Below are 20,433 nucleotides of genomic sequence, written 5' to 3'. Positions count from 1 at the left end.
AGTAAAATAATGTTATCTGTGTATTTATCATTTCATTTATATTTCAGATCCCTTTTTGTACCATAGTCTCAAGTCTGTTGAAGAATTGGAAATTTATCTGTAAATTATCACCTGAATAAAAGCTACGTAAACCTATTGAACGTTATTATTTTGGAGCCGCAACGCCACCCGGCGACAAATGGTGTCAGAAGTGGGATGCTGCAGTGCCTATCCAGAAATACTTCTTCAAGGATCCAGCAATATCTATACAAAGATACCTATCCAGTGATCTTACATCATGTTGTATAAGATACCTACACCAGAGAGATACCTATCCAGGGATACGTCTCCAAGGATACCAAATCAAAAATTTCAAGACCTACATCAGATCTCTATTCAACTGACTCAGGAGCCTACGGGAACAACTACTCATATCAACTATCTTTGAAGTTATCCTCCAAGAGAAAATTTCTCCACAGACCAAATACCCACAGAATTACTACACTCCTCAAAGATGTCCTGATTAAAACCCAGGAACGTGATACAATTCCTCAAACAAGTTTTACTGTTTCTGAAAACAAAACTTTATGTGAATTGAAAAAAAAATGATTGTGTCTTGAAAACTAATCTGAAACAGAATTTTGACTTAAAAAGTTTTCATTTGAAACAAAGCAGATGAATTAGTTTGTACAATATTTATCTAAATTTGCTGTGTGTTCTGTCATTGTATATGAATGTATGCACATTTGTTAATCTATTTGGCTGTCTTGTATGTCTTTGTAGGAGACACGGTCATTTGGTCATTTGGGATCCAGATCTCTAGAAAGGGTGTTGGTTGGACTTCCTCAGAGTGTGTGGAAACTGGTCAGGGTAATTGTATTAAAGTAAATAAAACAAAGTACAATTGTGTCGCCCATTCTGAAAAGTCAATTGCTGAAAAAAGTGGTAAAAATAAAAAGTTAGTAGATTACAAAGAAGTACTGGAGTATTTGTGTCCAAACCAATGTGTTAGTAAAGTATTTGTGTCTTACAAAATGTCTAATATGGATTCAGTACAAGAGTTAATAGCTGCAGGTGAAAGGTTAGGTTACAAAGATGATGAGTTGAAAAAATATGTTAGTGATCAACAGAAATTTCAGAGAGAAGAGAGAGCAGAAATTCGTCAGAAAGAAAAAGATGAAAGAGAACATCAACTTATGATGGAACGTTTGTACTACGAAATGAAAATGAAGGAGTTAGAAGAGGAACACGAGTTAGAAATGACAGAGAGAACTGCTAGAGGTAAGGCTGTTGACGCAATGGTTAAGCCCAATCTTCCCAAAATTCCTCCATTCGAAGAGAATAAAGATGAGATCGATAGCTATTTGAGAAGGTTTGAGAGATATGCGACCGCTATGGGTTGGGACAAATCGTTGTGGTCTACACATTTAAGTGCTCTGTTAAAAGGACGAGCTTTGGATGTCTATGCTCTCATGTCTACAGCAAAAGTCAGTGATTACGATGAGCTCAAAGCAGCTTTACTTCGTAGGTACGATATGACTGAAGATGGTTTCAAGCGGAAATTTCATTCATGCAGACCTGAAGTTGGAGAAACATTTTCTCAGTTCACAGTTAGACTGTCTTCGTATTTAACTCGTTGGATCGAAATGTCGAAAATCGATTGTACTTTTGAATCTCTAGTTGATCTTATGCTTCGTGATCAAATTTTACATGTATGTAATTTTGAATTGTCAGTCTTTCTTAAGCAAAACGTTCCAAAGACAGCTGATGAGATGTGTACACTGGCCGATCAGTTCAGGGAAGCAAGGAATACAAGTGCTATAAACTTATGTTCAAAAGTCATGAGGAAACCAGTTGAAGTAAACAAAATACCAGAGAAACCAAAAGAAGGACACCTTCAACAACCACAGAAGTCAAGGTTTGTTCCAATAAATGAGAGAAAGTGTTATATTTGTAATAAACACGGTCATATAGCACCACAATGCAAATTCAGAAACAGAAATTCTAGTGCATTAGTATATGCGCAGGACGACCAAGACAAACAAGCCACTTGTCAAGCTACTGCAAAGAATTGCGCTGCTCTTATCTACACCCAAAGTCCATCAATTTATACTCAAGTAAGTGACCATACACCTGTCTTAACATCTGCTTGTCACTCTGTGCAAAAACCAATGCCACTCTCAGCGGGTTACGTTGATGGTCAACCAGTAACGTTACTTAGAGATTCTGGTTGTCGGAACATTGTAGTTCGGAAAAGTCTTGTAAGAGATGACCACTTTACAGGTAAACAGGAAACTTGTATTCTAGCAGATAGTACAAGGATAGTGGTCCCAGTGGCAAAAGTTATTATTGATTCTCCTTATGCATCTGGTGAATATGAAGTTTGGTGTATGGATAACCCTGTATTTGATTTGATCATAGGTGAAGTAGATAATGCAAGAAAACCACATGATCCAGATCTAGAATGGAAACCAAACACTGTGTCTACTGTGGAGACGCGAAAGCAGGTAAAAGACAAACAGAAAGCCTACCCACCACTCAAGGTTCCTGAAATCGTCAAAGAGGAAATCAGTCCTGAGGACATACTGAGAGAACAACAAGCAGATCCTTCGCTAGAAACAGCACGTCAGTATGCAAGAGAAGGTCGAACATCACGTGATGGTAAAGTAAAATGGATTGAAAGGAAAGGTTTACTGTACCGTGAATATGAAGGATTAGAAAAAGATAGAGGTAAAACCTATTGTCAGCTCATTGTTCCTGCAAAGTTTCGCCATATTGTAATGAAGTTGGCTCATGAATCAATTATGTCAGGGCACTTAGCAATACAGAGAACGATTTCTAGAATTTTGTCAGAATTCTTTTGGCCAGGTATGCAGTCCGAGATCAAACGGTTCTGTCAATCTTGTGATACCTGTCAAAGGACAGTGTCAAAAGGAAAGGTGAGTAAAGTTCCGTTAGATAGCATGCCTTTGATAGATGTACCTTTCAAAAGAGTTGCAGTCGACATTGTGGGTCCATTACATCCTCCTACTGATAAAGGTAATCGCTTTATTTTAACGTTAGTAGATTACGCTACAAGGTTTCCACAAGCCAAGGCTCCTCCTGGAATAGATACCGAGCGGGTAGCTGAAGCTCTTCTCGAAATGTTTTCTTATACAGGCATACCAGAGGAAATCTTGACAGACATGGGAAGTCAGTTTACTTCAGGGCTTATGAAGGAGGTAAGTAGGCTCATTTCATTGAAACAGCTGACCACTACGCCATATCACCCTATGTGTAACGGGCTAGTGGAACGTTTCAACGGTACACTAAAACAAATGCTGAAGCGTATGTGTATAGATAGACCTAAAGATTGGGATAAATATTTACCCACTGTGCTTTTTGCATATCGTGAGGTTCCCCAAGAAAGCCTCGGGTTTGCTCCCTTTGAGTTATTGTATGGCCGTACTGTTCGGGGACCAATGACAATTCTGAAAGAATTGTGGACAAAGGAAATCCAAGATCAGCAGGTAAAGTCTACATACCAATACGTTTTAGATCTCCGAGAGCGGTTAGAATCAACATGGGAGTTAGCGCAGGAGAATCTGAAGAAAGCAACACATAGACATAAAGTGTACTTTGACAAGAAGGCTAGAGTGCGGAATATGAAACCAGGTGAGAAAGTTTTGATTCTTTTGCCATCTGATAGTAACAAGCTCCTGATGCATTGGCAAGGTCCATACCAAATAGTTAAAAGATTAGGTAAAGTAGACTATCAGTTAGAAGTAAAGGGCAAAATAAAGACCTATCATGCAAACATGCTGAAGAAATATGTAGAAAGATGTGAACCAGTTGTGAATTGTATTATGTCAGTTGTAGATTCAGAACAGATTGATGACTCAGATGTTGAGTGTAGTCAAGAAACAGATTTCTTGGAAGTTCAGTCTCAAGAAACACACGTTGATGTAGATGTAAATCCAGAGCTTAGTAGAGAGGAAAAGCAGAAAATGAAAGAACTTCTGTACAGGTATAGTGATGTTTTGTCAGACGTACCAGGGCATACGCATGTACTCGAACATGAGATACGGACGACAACAGATAGACCTGTAAGAGTAAGTCCAAGACAAATCCCGTTTGCTATGATGGACACAGTCAAAGATGAGGTGAGCAAGATGCTAGAATTTGGGGTCATAGAACCGTCAGATAGTCCCTATTCATCCCCAATAGTCCTTGTAGCCAAGAAAGACAACACATACCGCTTTTGTGTTGATTTTAGGGCTCTTAATCGTATCACTGTGTTTGACGCTGAACCAATGCCAGATGTCGATGCAATGTTTGCTAAACTATCAGGTCATAAGTATTTTTCTCGGTTAGATTTGTCTAAGGGATATTGGCAGGTTCCATTGACTCATTCTGCCCGTCCTTTGACAGCTTTTCAGACTCCTTTAGGTCTTTTCCAGTTCACTAAAATGCCTTTTGGGTTGGTAACAGCACCAGCAACTTTTTGTCGTCTCATGCGTGATGTGTTGCAAAATGTATCAAATGTGGACAATTTCATCGATGATATTTTGATCTTTACTGATACTTTTGATCATCATATGTCTGTGCTTTCTAAGGTGTTACAGCGTCTACGTTCAGCAAATCTCACAGCAAGGCCAACGAAGTGTTCATTGGCGTACCCAAAGCTGGAATGTCTAGGACATATAGTGGGAGACAATAAACTGCACCCTCATCCCGACAAAGTCAAAGCTATTCGAGAGGCAAATCATCCTGCAATGAAGAAACAGTAACGGTCTTTTCTAGGATTGGTAAATTTCTATAGAAAATTTATTCCGAATTTTGCTCAAATTGCACTTCCTTTAACAGATCTCACCCGGAAGTTCTCACCAAGCAAACTTCAGTGGACGGAAGCTCAAGAACTAGCTTTTCAAACTTTAAAATCCTCAATTACCACATCTCCGATTTTGAAATTGCCAGATCTTTCTAAGGTTTTTATAGTGCAGACAGACGCATCGGATAGAGGACTCGGAGCAGTGCTTCTACAGGAAGAAGGTGATCTCAAACTCCCAGTGGCTTACGCTAGTCGCAAACTCAAGACAAGTGAGGAACATTACTCAACCATCGAGAAGGAATGTCTGGGCATCATATGGTCAGTGCAAAAGTTTCATAGATATCTTTATGGAAAAGAGTTCATCTTAGAGACTGATCATTACCCTCTCATGTATCTGAACAAAACAAAGTTAGTGAATTCTAGATTGATGCGCTGGGCATTGAAGTTACAGCCATATCGATTCCGCATTATTGCAATTAGAGGAAAAGACAATGTTGGAGCGGACTATTTAAGTCGTCAGACGTGAGTAAGAGTAGAAGTGAGTGTTTCAGTGTAACTAAAATGAGGAAATGAACAGTTTTGTCTTGTTTTTATCTTAAAAAAAAAAATACGTAAAAACATAGTTCATGTACATAAATTGTTGTGTATAAAAAAAATATATATTTTTTTATTAAATGGGGGAGGTATGTCACAATTTACGTCCCTAATTACTTTCCATACATTTTGTGCTACGTTTATAATGTTACTTATTTATTGTTAGAGTTGCTTTCCATAGTTTAAAGTTCACTCAGACGGTTTTACTAGGCGGGTTCTAATCCCGTGCATTTAAGAATTCAGTCTGGGCGTAGCAATTGGAGAGAGCGGACGTTTTCTACCAGCTCCCTCATTTCATCCTACATGTAACGTTTAAGTATTTCTGACCAGAGTCCAACTATTCTGGGTAAGTTTGTTTTTATTTTAATGAAACGGATTTAATACCGTATTTATTCCTAAAATGGCCAGATAATCTTGTTTTATATTTTCCGTGAGTAATTTAGAAGTATTTTGAAGTAATGTGTGATAATGAGTATTTGCTCATACGGAAACTATTAAGTAAAAGTATGTGTATTGTTGTGATGTAAACATATGTTGTATGTATTTCAGAGTAAGGCGCGTAGTAGTTGCCGTAAAATAAATGTATTAATGTAGTACACAAGTATATGAAAGTGAAGTACGTGTACGAGTCTAGTGATTGTGTAAAGTAAAGTATATGTAGTAAAGTAGTAAAGTTCTGTACAGCAAAATGTGCAAATATAAGTGTAAATACAGGAAAATGTATTGAGTAAAGTAATGTGCAGTAAAATGCAAGTATGAGTAAAATAATGTTATCTGTGTATTTATCATTTCATTTATATTTCAGATCCCTTTTTGTACCATAGTCTCAAGTCTGTTGAAGAATTGGAAATTTATCTGTAAATTATCACCTGAATAAAAGCTACGTAAACCTATTGAACGTTATTATTTTGGAGCCGCAACGCCACCCGGCGACATTGATGTTTGACTTTTTTCTCGTCTCGGTTAAAAATACTGTCTCCTGTGTCTCGTTTTCTCTTCAGTCCTTTTTGTGGTGTTTTCTTTTTGAGTGTTGGTTTGGATTTGACGGTACGTTGTCTTATCTGTGTTTTTATAGTCTTCTCTGGTACGTGAGGAATATTTTCTTTGATGGCTTCTTTTATTTCCGCTTTGGCTCTCTCTTCTACGGCCGCCATAGGTGTCACTTGTTTCCCCACTACTTGATCTGTACTCTCCTTAGAACATGTGTGGGTAGACCGATATCATGTAAGGTTTTTTGGAAAACATACCTCCTAATCCACCTCCTGTCTGTTTGCCTCTGTATTTACCAGGTCGAAAATGTCCATCAAGCATCCTTTGATAAAATGTTTTCCACACACGTGGGTCTGATACATAGGTTGAACTCATCATTGTATTTCAAACAAGCGTTTTTTCAAGAGTATGGTAACGGTAGTTATACCTTTCAAAAATGAAGCGGGTTGATTATTGACGTCTCTTATATACACTCTCACTTCTTGCAATTCATCCAATCGCAAAGGTACTTCGTATGGGTAATTATAAATGATGTTTCCCGATTTTTTAAAGTTCACTAATCTCAAGAGAGGTAGTTCTCTGTCCCCCACTATAGAATCCTGACATAAATTACTACAAACGTACAATTCTGGTTGAGTGGATGTTGTGGACAAATTGAATTCCAAAAGTGAAACTGTCCAGTGCCCCTGAAGGTACAGTGGTTTGGGTAAATGAACAAGAAAGTCGTAAGGAGTGTTACCGATATAAATCTGTTGACTATCAGTAGATCTTAGAACCAATCTGATGCTCATTTTTGGAGATAATGACGTACAAAAAAGCAGCCTTCCTATTTAAACATTTTGCATGTCAGATTTCTTTATCCAAGGGTTAAATTTAGCAGGCCATTGATGCCAAGACACCAGGATCTCTACCGTTCCTTTTCTTTTTCTTTCTTTTAAAATCTTATCGATTTTCCAGATAGAATTGTCACTTGTGTGTACTTTCTGAAGTTCCTGTGAATAAAAAGTACCAGTTATAGGTTCCTCAGCAAAGTCTTTTAATTTGTAGACAGGCAAACCCTGACTACGGTATCTCTGACTAACCTTAAAAATTTCCCCCGTCCATTTTTGGTCGTATTCTCTTTGAAATGTCCGTCGCAAATAAGATATTCTAACTTTATCACCGACTTTGAATTTATAAGGTTTCTTTTTTTCTGCTATTTTAGAGTTTTTAATTTTTTTTTACACAACACCTGGCCTTTTGTTCCTTTGTAAATAAGCTCTATAACGAACCTCCTCTTCATTCTCTTTAGTCACAGATGCAGGAGTAATTCCCCCTAAAGGACAGGAAGGAGTCTTATTGATGCTATCAGTAACTGCTTGTAGCTTACTCAAAAATTCGTAAGATTGATTATGAGTAAACATGCGCTGCAATCTGTTTTCCAAATTTTGAATGCTCCTTTCTGCAAAATTACTTTTTGTTTCATTTTCCGTAAAAATTTGGTGTACGCCTTCTTTTTTTTAAAATGAGGCACCCACCGATTTTTAAATTCACCTCCTTTATCGGTTCTAAACACTTTGGGTTTTCTTCCATTAGCAAAAATCCCTTTTAAAGCTTCTATTACATACGACGCCGTTTTTTGTTTCAAAGGAGCTGTAAATACATATCTTGAAAATATGTCTTGCAAAACCATAATATACTGTATGCCTTCATTTTCCTTGGATATGTTTCGCACGTCTTGTAAATCACCATCCCATATGGTGTCTATAGAATCGGTTAAAATGTGACGTCTGGGAAATTTTCTCTGAACTCTCTTTTGAAGTGAATACGGTTCTAAATCTGACAAAAAGTCTCTAATATCCTTTAAACCAATTTTTTGTTTCCCTTCTTTTTTCACAATTTGATACAATTTGTAAGGACCTGCAAAAGAGGCAGCATGTTTCACGTCAGTCCATATGTTTTCCAAGTACCGTCGTTGTTTCTCAGTCAACACCATTTTGATTAATGAACCAAACAAAATTTAACGTCTCTTTTTAAATTCACACAATATTTTTTGAAAATTATAAAAATAATCCATAGTAAAACATTTTTTATTATAGTACAACATGTATGATTAAGATAGCAATACCATCATAATGATACAAAAAAGAAGTTTTGTACATGATCTAATAGAATATTCCTTTCATTAACTTTACATGTATAAAAAAACTTATAGCATATTACATACATAAGTAACAAATATAATTACATTAATCTATCACTGAACACGAAGGGTACTTTGAACACAATGGAATGTTTTTTGTTTTCACAAACTAATAGTTAATAAAGTCATTTGGATTGCAACGTGGACATTGCAAAAATATCATATACTTAATTTAGCCCCCTTACATACTGTTTTTCTGCAAAATCATTTTTTATATGCTTTCACCATCGTTGTGCAATATCTACTTTCACCATGTTAAACAATATTTTGTTTTCAACATGTTGTGCAATATCAGCACTTTTAAATAAAAAAATCTCTACCTTTGCATTTTTTTTTCACCTGGGCTATGCTTGGATTACACTCCAATAACTTTATTTTCTTATTCAATATAGGCAACAAAATCCTCTCTGTCTGTTGAATTCTTCTCCTAAAATGGGCTCTATCAATGGCATAATTCATCCATTCACCTTTCCTATCTTCGTATGGAACTAACAGAGTGTGAACGTTATCGCTAAACTGAACTTTTTTCATTGATAATTTTGTCTGTCTTGCATTCATCGTGTTTCATATCAGGCGCTCACTCTACGTTTTAATAAAATATCTTTAGCTGTCAGCAAAATCGTAGCCGTTTCGGGTCACTTCTCTAAAATCTTTAATACAAACTTTCTTATTGTCAAACCAACGACTCTCATTCAATGTCCACGTTTTGGGATTTTTGTCATCTTTTTTCAATGCACTCCATGCTATAATTTTCCATTTGTACTGCACTCTTTGACAATCCATTATGAAATGATTGTGTTTACATAAATGAATGAAATAAAATTCTTTTTTTGCGCATGCTCATTATCTTGTATAGTAATCAACTCTATAATGAATATGCTTCTATGCTAAGAATGACAAACAAGCTCTGTACAGAACCTTTTCTATAAATAGCTATGTTACTGTTCTAAAAGTACCCCTCTATATGGCCTCAATAGTAACTACGTCACCACCTCTATATTTAATCCTCTAATGAAAACACTCTATAAATTTACTGTTCTAAAAAGTACCCCTCTATATGGCCTCAATAGTAACTACGTCACCACCTCTATATTCAATCCTCCAATGAAAACACGACCTCTATATTGCTACCTTTTCTAAAAGTAGTGATGAAAAATCACCTCTATAATACAACCTCTCTAAAACAGCCAATCAGAAACGACCTCTATAAATGCACTGTTCTAAAAATAACCCCTAGGAGACCCTAATAATTACGTCATCACCTATACCTCCACCTCTATAAGGTACTATATGCTGCTGAGAGCTAGGATACAAAGCATAATACCCATAGTCCTCTGCGTCTCCGTTTTGTTTGGTACAAACGAACTCTGGCGGAAGTTTGGATTGGTACAAACGAACTCTGGCAGAAGTTTGGGATACAAAGCGCATGCGCATGAATAATTTTAGAACATTCTAAAATATTCTTGGCGTCACCAAGTTGTGTAGAGAGCTAGAAAGATCTGCCAGACATTACCTTTAATTTAAACCTTAGAATTCAAAAAGATTCTAACAAGATGGCCCAGGAGAATAAAAAGCAAAGACCTGCAAACTTTACTACTGAGGAAACTGACGCTTTAAGAGAAATAGTTGGAAATAGGAGAGATTTCGTCAATGGGATATATATTGGTGACAAAAAATATTTAGAGAAAGCTTGGGCTCAAATTACACTTATACTGTTTAATACCATGAAGTTGGGAACGTATACATTACCAACACCTCAACGGCTTAAGGATAAATGGATGAGAATGCAGCTGAAAGATAAAAAAGATGTACAAAATGAAGCTGCTACAGGTTTGTCAGTACACGCAAAATTGGATGTGTTATATTTATGTCATGGTGTGTCATTTTGAGTAACATGTGTTTTAGATTTCACTCATGCCAGATGACAATGAATTAGCGATGATCAGTCTGCTTAATGTTAATTATCCTCTATAAGTCAATGTAATTGTTCTGAGTTGTCCTAGCTTTTGAGTTATTATCATGAGTAATATATACCTGAATTTTATTAATTATCTTTTGAATTATAAATACCAGCGAGTTTGAAATTTATTCAAGTCAGTCAGACACTTTTGGCCACTACCTTACATACCTGTTAACCTTCCCGCATTGCGCGGGAGACTCCCGCAAAACGGCATAAAAATCTAAGATCTCCCGCATTCAACCTATCTCCCGCGCGGGAGACAAATTTCTCCCGCAATCGTATTTGTCTTCCCCATACCCCCCCCCCCCCCCCCAACTTCTGAATCTTTACATGCAAATTTCAACAAACAGTGGGTTTTTTCTCTGATTTTGAGCTCAAAAAGCTGCTGTGTAGCTTGAATATATCAAAATCCATCCAAGTACTGTCTACCGTGATCATAGTATGACATATTATAGTCCATTTTACTTTTTACGATTACTTCCGGTTTTGAATTAAATCAGTTACGTATTTAGCTATGCATAGGCCTTATAAAAAAATAAGTGAAAGCTGAAAACATCTTGATTTTACTCTGTAACACCAAAGAAAACAATACACAGCCAGTGGTGTCACTTAACAGGTGCACAGGTAAAGCACCCAAGCCACGTGCAGTGAGTCGTGACTAATTCTGTCTGGCCAGCACGGTCGGTAAAAATGAAAGTGAGTTTGGAACACTGAGTGTTTATACAAGCTACCGATAAAAAAGCATTTCACAAGAGTTTTTAAAGTTTATAGTACCGGTACTATGAATTACAGAGATGATATAGATATTACAACAGAGATCATGTTTTAAATGATACTGGAGATATATACATGTTGTTTTGTGATAAAGGCAAAAATAAATTTAATGAATATTATTTACTGGTATTTTCTTAACTGGGTTTTACTGCAAATTCAAAATATGCAAAATAAATTTTCTATGTTTACCCTAGATGTCAGCATGCAGTGATGGTTCAATACTGAACAATAAGAAGACTTAAAATGTAAAAAGTGGCACTATTGACTTCTTGTATTGTACCATGCAAACAAAATAATAGTTTTCTGAACATGTACAGCAACACAAGTTGTAATTGCCACTGGTAGTCATAGAAATAATAAAATTTAAAATGATTACAAATGCATTAATTACAATGGTAAAATAAGGTATCTAACAGTATTTTTAATATATATTTGCATTTCAGGTGAGAAAACGTCGTTTACGCAAAATCTTCCCCTTAGCCAAGTTGGTAAGGGGGAGATTCTCCCACATAGCAGCTTTGAAAGGTTAACAGGTATGACCTTATGTTGCTTATGTCTTCATACTGACTATCTAGTTGACTGTCCATCAGTCTGTCAGTATAGACCAAGCAACATCTAGCTAAATTTAAATCTGACTCATTTGGCATTTTAAGAAATAATTTTTTTTATCCTGTTCTATTTGATAATTGTTGATAATTTATAGTTATAGTTCAAATCACTTAATCAATAAATTGTGTAAAACCTGCCTTCGAGTTATAGCTCTATGCATATTCAACTTAGAGGTCAACTTAAGACTTTTGACTAAAGGCTGCATGACCCCCCGTTTCTTGGGTTGGGCCTATACAAGTTAGTTCCCCTTATCCTATGGTGCCCTCTCCCCCCTCAGCGACATTTATATAGTCTTTTTGTGCATTTAAATATTGTATACATAGGCCTTTATGTTTTCAATATGATGTTTTATTACCGATATACAATAAAATTAAACTTGTATTATTATATAACTATAAAGGCTAAGAGTATCATTATTTCATTAAAGTAAAGAACTCATGAATGTTTTCTTTATTTTTACTTTGTTAAATAGCGTATTGTTGAAAATGAACTGAACTGTATTTTAAATATATCTGATTTTCAGGAGATAAATCTGCCAGTGCTGAAAGAGATGACATTGTGGAGGGATATTTTTATTTGGAAAATGACTCCTCCTCAAAAATGGGGTGAGTTTTTATTTAATGAAGGTTGATTGTTGTTGTAATTTCTATTTATTTATTTCACAGAATATGAATGCCTATACAAATAGAATTATAACTAGAGCAAAGCTCGTTGCAAAGCAACGAGTGGGTCTCCCGTTAATGTCGGAAGTAAAGCTTGAAGTTCCTGTAAGAAGCAGAGCTCTTAAACCAATAACAAGAGTAACTAAAATAAAAAGATGAAAAAATCGAATAATTCCTGGTACGACTTAACAAAATCCGAATGATTTTAAGTACGACTTAACAAAAACCTTCTTGATTTTAAGAACAACTTAACAAAAAAAATCCGAATGTGTTTAAGTACGACTTAACAATTATTTTTGGTACGAGTTAATTTTACTATTAACATTACGCTATTTTTCAAACCAAGGACGCGGAAACAAAATTTCCGGAAAAATCAATTTTAAAACCCCGATATCTCTGTAATGCATCGTCCGATTTTCAAACGGATTTCAGTTTCGTATTCAGCATGACCAACTCTACAAACCTCGTAAACATTTGAAATTAAAACGAAAAATTCGAAAATTCGAAAATTTTAAAACACTTCCGGTTTGGACCGGAAGTGACGGAAACTAAATTCCAGCCTTATGTCCAAATAAAAACGATCAATGCTTCAACACAGAAAATTCCAAGTCTCTATCTTGAAGCGTTTTTGAAAAACGCCCTGGACAAAATCACTTTTTTAAAATTTAAAAATTGACGTAACGTTAAAACGGAAGTGACGTTGTAGTTGAAAATTTAACATCTTTTAGGGACAATAATGCTACATAATCCCTGAAAGTTTCATGTCAATCCGTTGAAAACTTTGTGAGATATTAAGCTTTAAAAAAGTCAGAAAAATAAAGAAAAAGAATAATAATAATAACTAGAGCAAAGCTCGTTGCAAAGCAACGAGTGGGTCTTCCGTTAATGTCGGAAGTAAAGCTGGAAGTTCCTGTCAGAAGCAGAGCTCTTAAACCAATAACAAGAGTAACTATAATAAAAAGATGAAAAAAATCGAATTATTCCTGGTACGACTTAATAAAATACGAATGATTTTAAGTACGACTTAACAAAAATCTTTCCGATTTTAAGAACGACTTAACAAAAAAATCCGAATGTGTTTAAGTACGACTTAGCAATTATTTTTGGTACGAGTTAATTTTACTTTGAACATTACGCTATTTTTTAAACCAAGGACGCGGAAAGAAAATTTCCGGAAAAATCAATTTTTAAACCCCGATATCTCTATAATGCATCTTCCGATTTTCAAACGGATTTCAGTTTCGTATTCAGTATGACCAACTCTACAAACCTCATAAACATTTGAAATTTAAACGAAAAATTCGAAATTCGAAAATTTTAAAACACTTCCGGTTTGGACCGGAAGTGTCGGAAACTAAATTCCAGCCTTATGTCCAAATAAAAACGATCAATGCTTCAACACAGAAAATTCCAAGTCTTTATCTTTAAGCGTTTTTGAAAAACGCCCTGGACAAAATCACTTTTTTAAAATTTAAAAATTGACGTAACGTAAAAACGAAAGTGACGTTGTACTTAAAAAATTAACATCTTTTAGGGACAGTGATGTGTCATAATCCCTGAAAGTTTCATGTAAATCCGTTGAAAACTTTTTGAGATATTAAGCTTTAAAAAAGTCAGAAAAATAAAGAAAAAGAATAATAATAATAACTAGACACGATCTCGTTGCGAGCAACGAGGAGGTCTTCCGTCCGATTTTTAGAAGAGGAAATGACTTTGCCTTTTATGTTCATCAACGAAACATATCAGGAAATGCAGATGTGATCTAAAAGAGCAATGGATGAAGGATTATACACCCCGTTGGATCCCCAATTTAGGGACCAGCCAAATTTTATTTCATATCAAATAAGAGGTCTTTTGATTTCGATACATTTTGTGTAAAAAGTTATTTGTAACCGTTCTTGATTTATCTGGAAGAGATCGTGGGAACTGATAACAAACAAGTTTTGGTTGCAAATTGTTAATCACATTTTTTAGCGTATTTTGTTCAATATTGCTCCTTAAAATTGCTTTTTTTTAATTTTGGGACGTTGATGATAAGTTCGGACTTTTGACCCCTTAAAATCCCTTATTACATAACATAGGAGTAAACAATTTTCATGTATAGGTACATAACATTTCGATTAACATAATTGCTTCCGTAATGTATTACAAAATATTTCACAATTAAAGGTTATGATTAAAAGACTTTAGAACTCTATCGGCTCCTAATTTGAATAGCCAGCCCCTTTTTCGTGATATAAAAAGAAAGCTCTTGTCATTTTAAACACATTTTGTTCAACAAGTATGTAGAATTATGTACCGTTCTCGAGATGTCTGGAAGAGATCGTTTTAAGGGCCGACCCTATAACTCCTTTTCGGGACCGGATCACAAAAAATTATGGTTGCAAATTGTTAACGACATTATTTGGAGCATCTTTTGTTCAACATTGCTTTTCAAAATTTCTCTCCATTTTCAGATATATAAGATCAAAATTTCGGACTGCTGGCCCCTTAAAATCCCTAAATACGTAACAAAGGAGTAAACAACTGTCATGTATAGGTACATAACGTTACGATGAACATAATTGCTTCTATAAAGTATAACAAAATATTTCACATTAAAAAGATATAATTATAATACTTTAGAGCCCTTTCGGCCCTTAATTTAAAGGGCCAGCCCCTTTTCCCTAATGTCAAATGGAAGATCTTGACTTTTTGAAGTTTTTTTGTTCTATAAATCTTAACAAAATACTTTTGAGAAAAAAGATATTCAAAGAAAAGCACAAAAAAATCATGACGCTTTTTATCTCAATTTTTAAGCGCAGACGAGCTTCGGTGTTTTTCGTCACAGAACAATGAAAATGCTTCTGTCATATCCACAAACATAGGTCTACAAACCCTGAAAATTTGAATCAAATATCTGTTTTCGTTTAGGAGAAAAACACCGGACAAGCCGACCCTCTAAAAATCATAAAAACGTCAATATCTCTAAAACGGAAATGACGTCATCAATGTAAAAAATTTCCAATAAGGTTCAGATCAATATCTGTTAGTTCTGAAAGTTTCATTAAAATCAGCCAAGCCGTTCCCGAGAACTCGCGTGCACAAAAATGCGTAAGAAAAAAAAAGAATAATAATAGGGGAAACAGAAACAAAGCAATAACAAGAAGGTCTTCCGTTGGAAACGGAAGACCTTAATAATAAAAAGAAACAATAGAATAACAAGAGGGTCTTCCGTTGGAAACGGAAGACCCTAATGAAATGATTGTTTATTGGGTTTTGGTGAGGTTTGCGGCTACAAGGAGATAACTCAGATTTTCATTGTTACATTACACCAGCTGACCTTTATTTTCGTCAAGAGCTATAATTACTTCAGTTTTTTTATTTTACTGCATTTTAGCTCACCTGAGCTGAAAGCTCAAGTCAGATTTTTTTCTAATCACTTTTTGTACAGCATCCATCTGTCCGTCCGTCTTTCTGTCCGTCTGCAAACTCTTTGGGGCAAGTTTGGTTGAAATTGCCATAGTGGTTTTGGAGAAGAAGTTAAAAATATAAAAATTTTATGGATGGACAGACAGATGGATGAATGGACGGACTGAAACTGCATGGACAAAAAGGGATCAGAAAAGCTCACTTGAGCTATTAGCATATAACATTAATTTACCTTTAATTTAAACCTTAGAATTCAAAAAGATTCTAACAAGATGGCCCAGGAGAATCAAAAGCAGAGAAGACCTGCAAAGTTTACTACTGAGGAAACTGACGTTTTAAGAGAAATAATTGGAAATAGGAGAGATTTCGTCAATGGGAAATATATTGGTCACAGAAAAGATTTAGAGAAAGCTTGGGAGCAAATTACACTACTGTTTAATGACATGAAGTTGGGAATGTATACATTATCAACATCTCAACGGCCTAAGGATAAATGTATGAGAATGCAGATGAAAGATAAAAAAGATGTACAAAATGAAGCTGCTACAGGTTTGTCAGTACACGCAAAATTGGATGTGTTATATTTATGTCATGGTGTGTCATTTTGAGTAACATGTGTTTTAGAGCTAACTCGATCATGCAAGATGACAATGAATTAGCAAGGGTCAGTCTGCTTAATGTTAATTATCCCCAAAAAGTCAATGTAATTGTTCTGAGTTGTCCTAGCTTTTGAGTTATTATCATGAGTACTATATACCTGAATTTTATTAATTATCTTTTGAATTATAAATACCAGCGAGTTTGAAATTTATTCAAGTCAGTCAGACACTTTTGGCCACCACGTTATGTTGCTTATTTCTTCATACTGACTATGTAGTTGACTGTCCACCAGTCTGTCAGTAGACTAAGCAACATCATAAACAAATTGGCATTTTAAGAAATAATTATTTTTATCCTGTTCTATTTGATAATTGTTGATAATTTATAGTTATAGTTCAAATCACTTAATCAATAAATTGTGTAAAACCTGCCTTCGAGTTATAGCTCTATGCATATTCAACTTAGAGGTCAACTTAAGACTATTGACTAAAGGCTGCATGACCCCCTGTTTCTTGGGTTGGGCCTATACAAGTTAGTTCCCCTTATCCTATGGTGCCCTCTCCCCCCTCAGCGAAATTTATATAGTCTTTTTGTGCATTTAAATAGGCCTTTATGTTTTCAATATGATGTTTTATTACCGATATACAATAAAATTAAACTTGTATTATTATATAACTATAAAGGCTAAGAGTATCATTATTTCATTAAAGTAAAGAACTCATGAATGTTTTCTTTATTTTTACTTTGTTAAATAGAGTATTGTTGAAAATGAACTGAACTGTATTTTAAATAAATCTGATTTTCAGGAGGAGATCTTACTTTTGAATCTGCCAGTGATGAAATTGATGACAAAATGGGGTGAGTTTTTATTTAATGAAGGTTGATTGTTGTTGTAATTTCTATTTATTTATTTCACAGAATATGAATGCCTATACAAATAGAATTATAATGAAATGATTGTTTATTTGGTTTTCGTGAGGTTTGCAGCTACAAGGAGATAACTCAGATTTTCATTGTTACACTACACCAGCTGACCTTTATTTTAGATGTGACGTCAAAAGCTATAATTACTTCAGTTATTTATTTTACAGGGTTTTTAGCTCACCTGAGCTGAAAGCTCAAGTCAGATTTTCTAATCACTTTTTGTACAGCATCCATCTGTCCGTCCATCTTTCTGTCAGTCTGCAAACTCTTTGGGGCAAGTTTGGTTGAAATTGCCATAGTGGTTTTGGAGAAGAAGTTAAAAATATAAAAATTTTATGGATGGACAGACAGATGGATGAATGGACGGACTAAAACTGGACAAAAAGGGATCAGAAAAGCTCACTAATGAGCTATTAGCTAAGGTGAGCTAAAAATGTTAAGAAACAGAAGCCGTAAACTTTACTTTAATAAAAACATACGGCTAAAGAATTTGAGTTACATGTATTAAGCCTCTGAAAAAACATTTCAGACTGAAAGGAATGAGTGTGGTTAAGGAATCCCCTAGCCCTGGCACAAACACAGATATTTCAGGAACATCTCAAGCTCCATGTAAAAGAATTCGAACTGACAGCTTAACTCCTGCTGATGGTTGTAGTAGTCAGGATTGGCAAGTTAAGGAGGAGCTAGAAAAAACGATTGAGCAACTTTCTCGTGAGAAACAGGAGCTTGAAATGATTAAAAAATTAAGGAGAGAAATTCAAAATTTGAAGGATGAAAACAAAGAATTTAGCAAGAAGTGATTTTACTCAGACAGTAAAAAAAAAGAAGTATATCTAAAATGTGACCATGCAATCATTCTTTGTAATGATTTTCATTCAAATTTCTTATGCCATAAATCTAGAAAACTATTCAAGTTGATACAATTTTGCATAAACTGAAAAGAATAAAGCTCTTGAAGTTAAATATTAAGAAAAAGATTTTTCCATTCAAACCATCTATCATTATCAGATTATGTTTATCATAAGAAGAGTTTCTGATAGCAACACATTTTTCAATTTCATATCTAAGGTTTAAGTGACATAGTAGACCTGCAAATATTGGAACTTTTTTTGTTGTACAGGCATTGAAAAATATATTGTTTTGTATACAGGATCAAAAAGTTGATGACTAAGTTAGAATTAGAAGGAGGAGTCTCTCCAAATAATATGTTATACTCATTAAAGCCAATTCTTTTTGAAACAGCATAATATATATGCATACTTAAACTACTCCATAAATCTAAAACAAAGGAACAGGATGTGAAAACATGTTCAATAGTTTCTACTTCATTATTAAAAAAAGAACATGTATCATTATCAACTATTTTTATCTTTTTTAGATACGATTTTACAGGAAGAATTCTATGTAGAGTTCTATATTGTAGCCACTGTACAGTAGTATCTGTTGTAACTTTGAAACATACTTTGAAAATATCCTGTAAAATTAGTTCGGAGTAGCCTCTCATGACAATATTTGAATTCCATCGAATGATTGAGTTTGGAATAATACATTGGACATTTGTATTGATTATGTTACGTATATACCCCCACCTGTGTTCTAATAAATTCCATATTATATGTTGTACATGATTTGTCATCTATATTGTTATCGATTTATGTATTCATCGGGAATATCACCATCATGTACCATAAATCATTGTATATCCTCGGAGGTCCATGAGTCGTTACCCTAAGAATGTCTTCCACTTTAATCACTTAATGAAAATTTTGACACTAAATTATTAATAGCATATCTAAAGTACATCTATTTCTTCGTAAAACTTTACACTGTATTCATTATTTTTTATTTGATAAACAAATAAGTGAGCATTCTAAGCACCAATGAAGCGGACACGGCCATTTTGAAAACTGGTCCTAGAGTCGTGACGTCGAATATAAACAAAACTATGGGGCCAAAACAATCTGAACATTAGTTAATAATGGAAAATAGTGCTAACAATAACGAATTGCACAATATAGCAAATTATGAAAATAGATTATAAATATTTTATAACAAATTGAACAATAAACCGTAACACAATAACACCGGACGCTTTAAAAAAACCCTGAAGTCTCAGGGTCAACTTTATGCAAAACTGTATTTCTGAGATTAGCATTTGGCACATTAAATATCATTCATGCCTTTTTCATTGAAATTTTCATGTTCTTTAACCATTTTGTATGCATTTGTGAAATTTGTTGGGGAATACATTCTGTTATTGTTTCTTTTTGGAAACGGGATTAACCTAACAATAACACAAAACAAACTTCAAATGCTATAAGGAACTTTACTTCTCGTAACTTAAAATTATCCTTGTTTAGCCTTGAATATTTAAATCAGATCACATGAATTTCATTGACTAGATGTCAAGAAAAGAGACAACCGCTGTTATATTCTTAAATTTTAGGTTTAGACGAGTATTTGGCCATTTTCATCTGTAACTTTATTTGGGAATAAGAAATCTCAGCAATAGTTGAAAATAAAATTTGAAATAAAAAATGTTACCTTTTTTGATCGCATTATCGGCTGCTGTGTAGTAAGAAGTGATGTCACATATCGTAGTAAATTTTTTTTCACGGAATGCCTAGCCTAGAACCTAATCTCGAGATATACGCGAAGAAAACAAAAGGGACACGACTCAAGGACCGTAACGAATTAAGGACCTCCGACGATACAAGTGTGGTAACCTGAATTTCCTCTATTACGAAACTAGATCACCCACACAAGTATATGTTTTAGCTTATAATCCTTCCCCTTACCTTTATTTACTATGGCATCATTAACAAGTCCTTTCCATGATTTATCTTACATCCGTCAAGTCATAATACTCCTTTTACGATAATTTCTATTCCCTGGCCGAACGTCAATGTATTCTCAAACATGGCGCTAAATCGTGCGG

The 20,433-nt window shown here is 34.7% G+C and overlaps 2 protein-coding genes across 3 annotated transcripts; both read left to right on the top strand.

Annotated features, from left to right (window-relative positions):
* The first annotated feature begins 518 nt into the window (after nt 1–518).
* LOC136270067 (uncharacterized) lies at nt 519–6,518 on the top strand. Its single transcript, XM_066066425.1, has 2 exons — nt 519–5,729; nt 6,189–6,518. The coding sequence occupies exon 1, from the start codon at nt 714–716 to the stop codon at nt 4,746–4,748; it is 4,035 nt and encodes a 1,344-aa protein (XP_065922497.1). The 5' UTR covers nt 519–713; the 3' UTR covers nt 4,749–5,729; nt 6,189–6,518.
* A 3,453-nt stretch (nt 6,519–9,971) lies between these two features.
* Nucleotides 9,972–19,123, top strand: LOC105336422 (uncharacterized). Of its 2 annotated transcripts, XM_066067429.1 has the most exons (6): nt 9,972–10,385; nt 11,733–11,822; nt 12,422–12,503; nt 16,222–16,520; nt 17,378–17,429; nt 18,025–19,123. In XM_066067429.1, exons 1-6 carry the CDS (start codon nt 10,109–10,111, stop codon nt 18,293–18,295), a joined length of 1,071 nt encoding a protein of 356 aa, XP_065923501.1. In that variant the 5' UTR covers nt 9,972–10,108; the 3' UTR covers nt 18,296–19,123. The 2 variants fall into 2 exon arrangements, with proteins under 2 accessions (XP_065923501.1, XP_065923502.1); XM_066067430.1 differs by lacking the exon at nt 11,733–11,822.
* Nucleotides 19,124–20,433: the final 1,310 nt, after the last annotated feature.

This window comes from Magallana gigas, chromosome 7, assembly GCF_963853765.1.
Source record: "Magallana gigas chromosome 7, xbMagGiga1.1, whole genome shotgun sequence".
Lineage (NCBI taxonomy): Eukaryota > Metazoa > Mollusca > Bivalvia > Ostreida > Ostreidae > Magallana > Magallana gigas.
The sequence above is the reverse complement of the archived record's forward strand: the minus strand, read 5'-3'. Positions and strand labels throughout refer to the sequence as shown.

Excerpts from the sequence above, each read along its gene's own strand:
- LOC105336422 (XM_066067429.1), top strand. The coding sequence starts at position 10,109 with ATGGCCCAGGAGAATAAAAAGCAAAGACCTGCAAACTTTACTACTGAG. Across the intron at positions 12,504-16,221 it reads GACTCCTCCTCAAAAATGGG|AATTCAAAAAGATTCTAACA; the intron begins GTGAGTTTTTAT and ends TTTAAACCTTAG. Across the intron at positions 17,430-18,024 it reads GAAATTGATGACAAAATGGG|ACTGAAAGGAATGAGTGTGG; the intron begins GTGAGTTTTTAT and ends AAAACATTTCAG.
- LOC136270067 (XM_066066425.1), top strand. The coding sequence starts at position 714 with ATGTATGCACATTTGTTAATCTATTTGGCTGTCTTGTATGTCTTTGTA.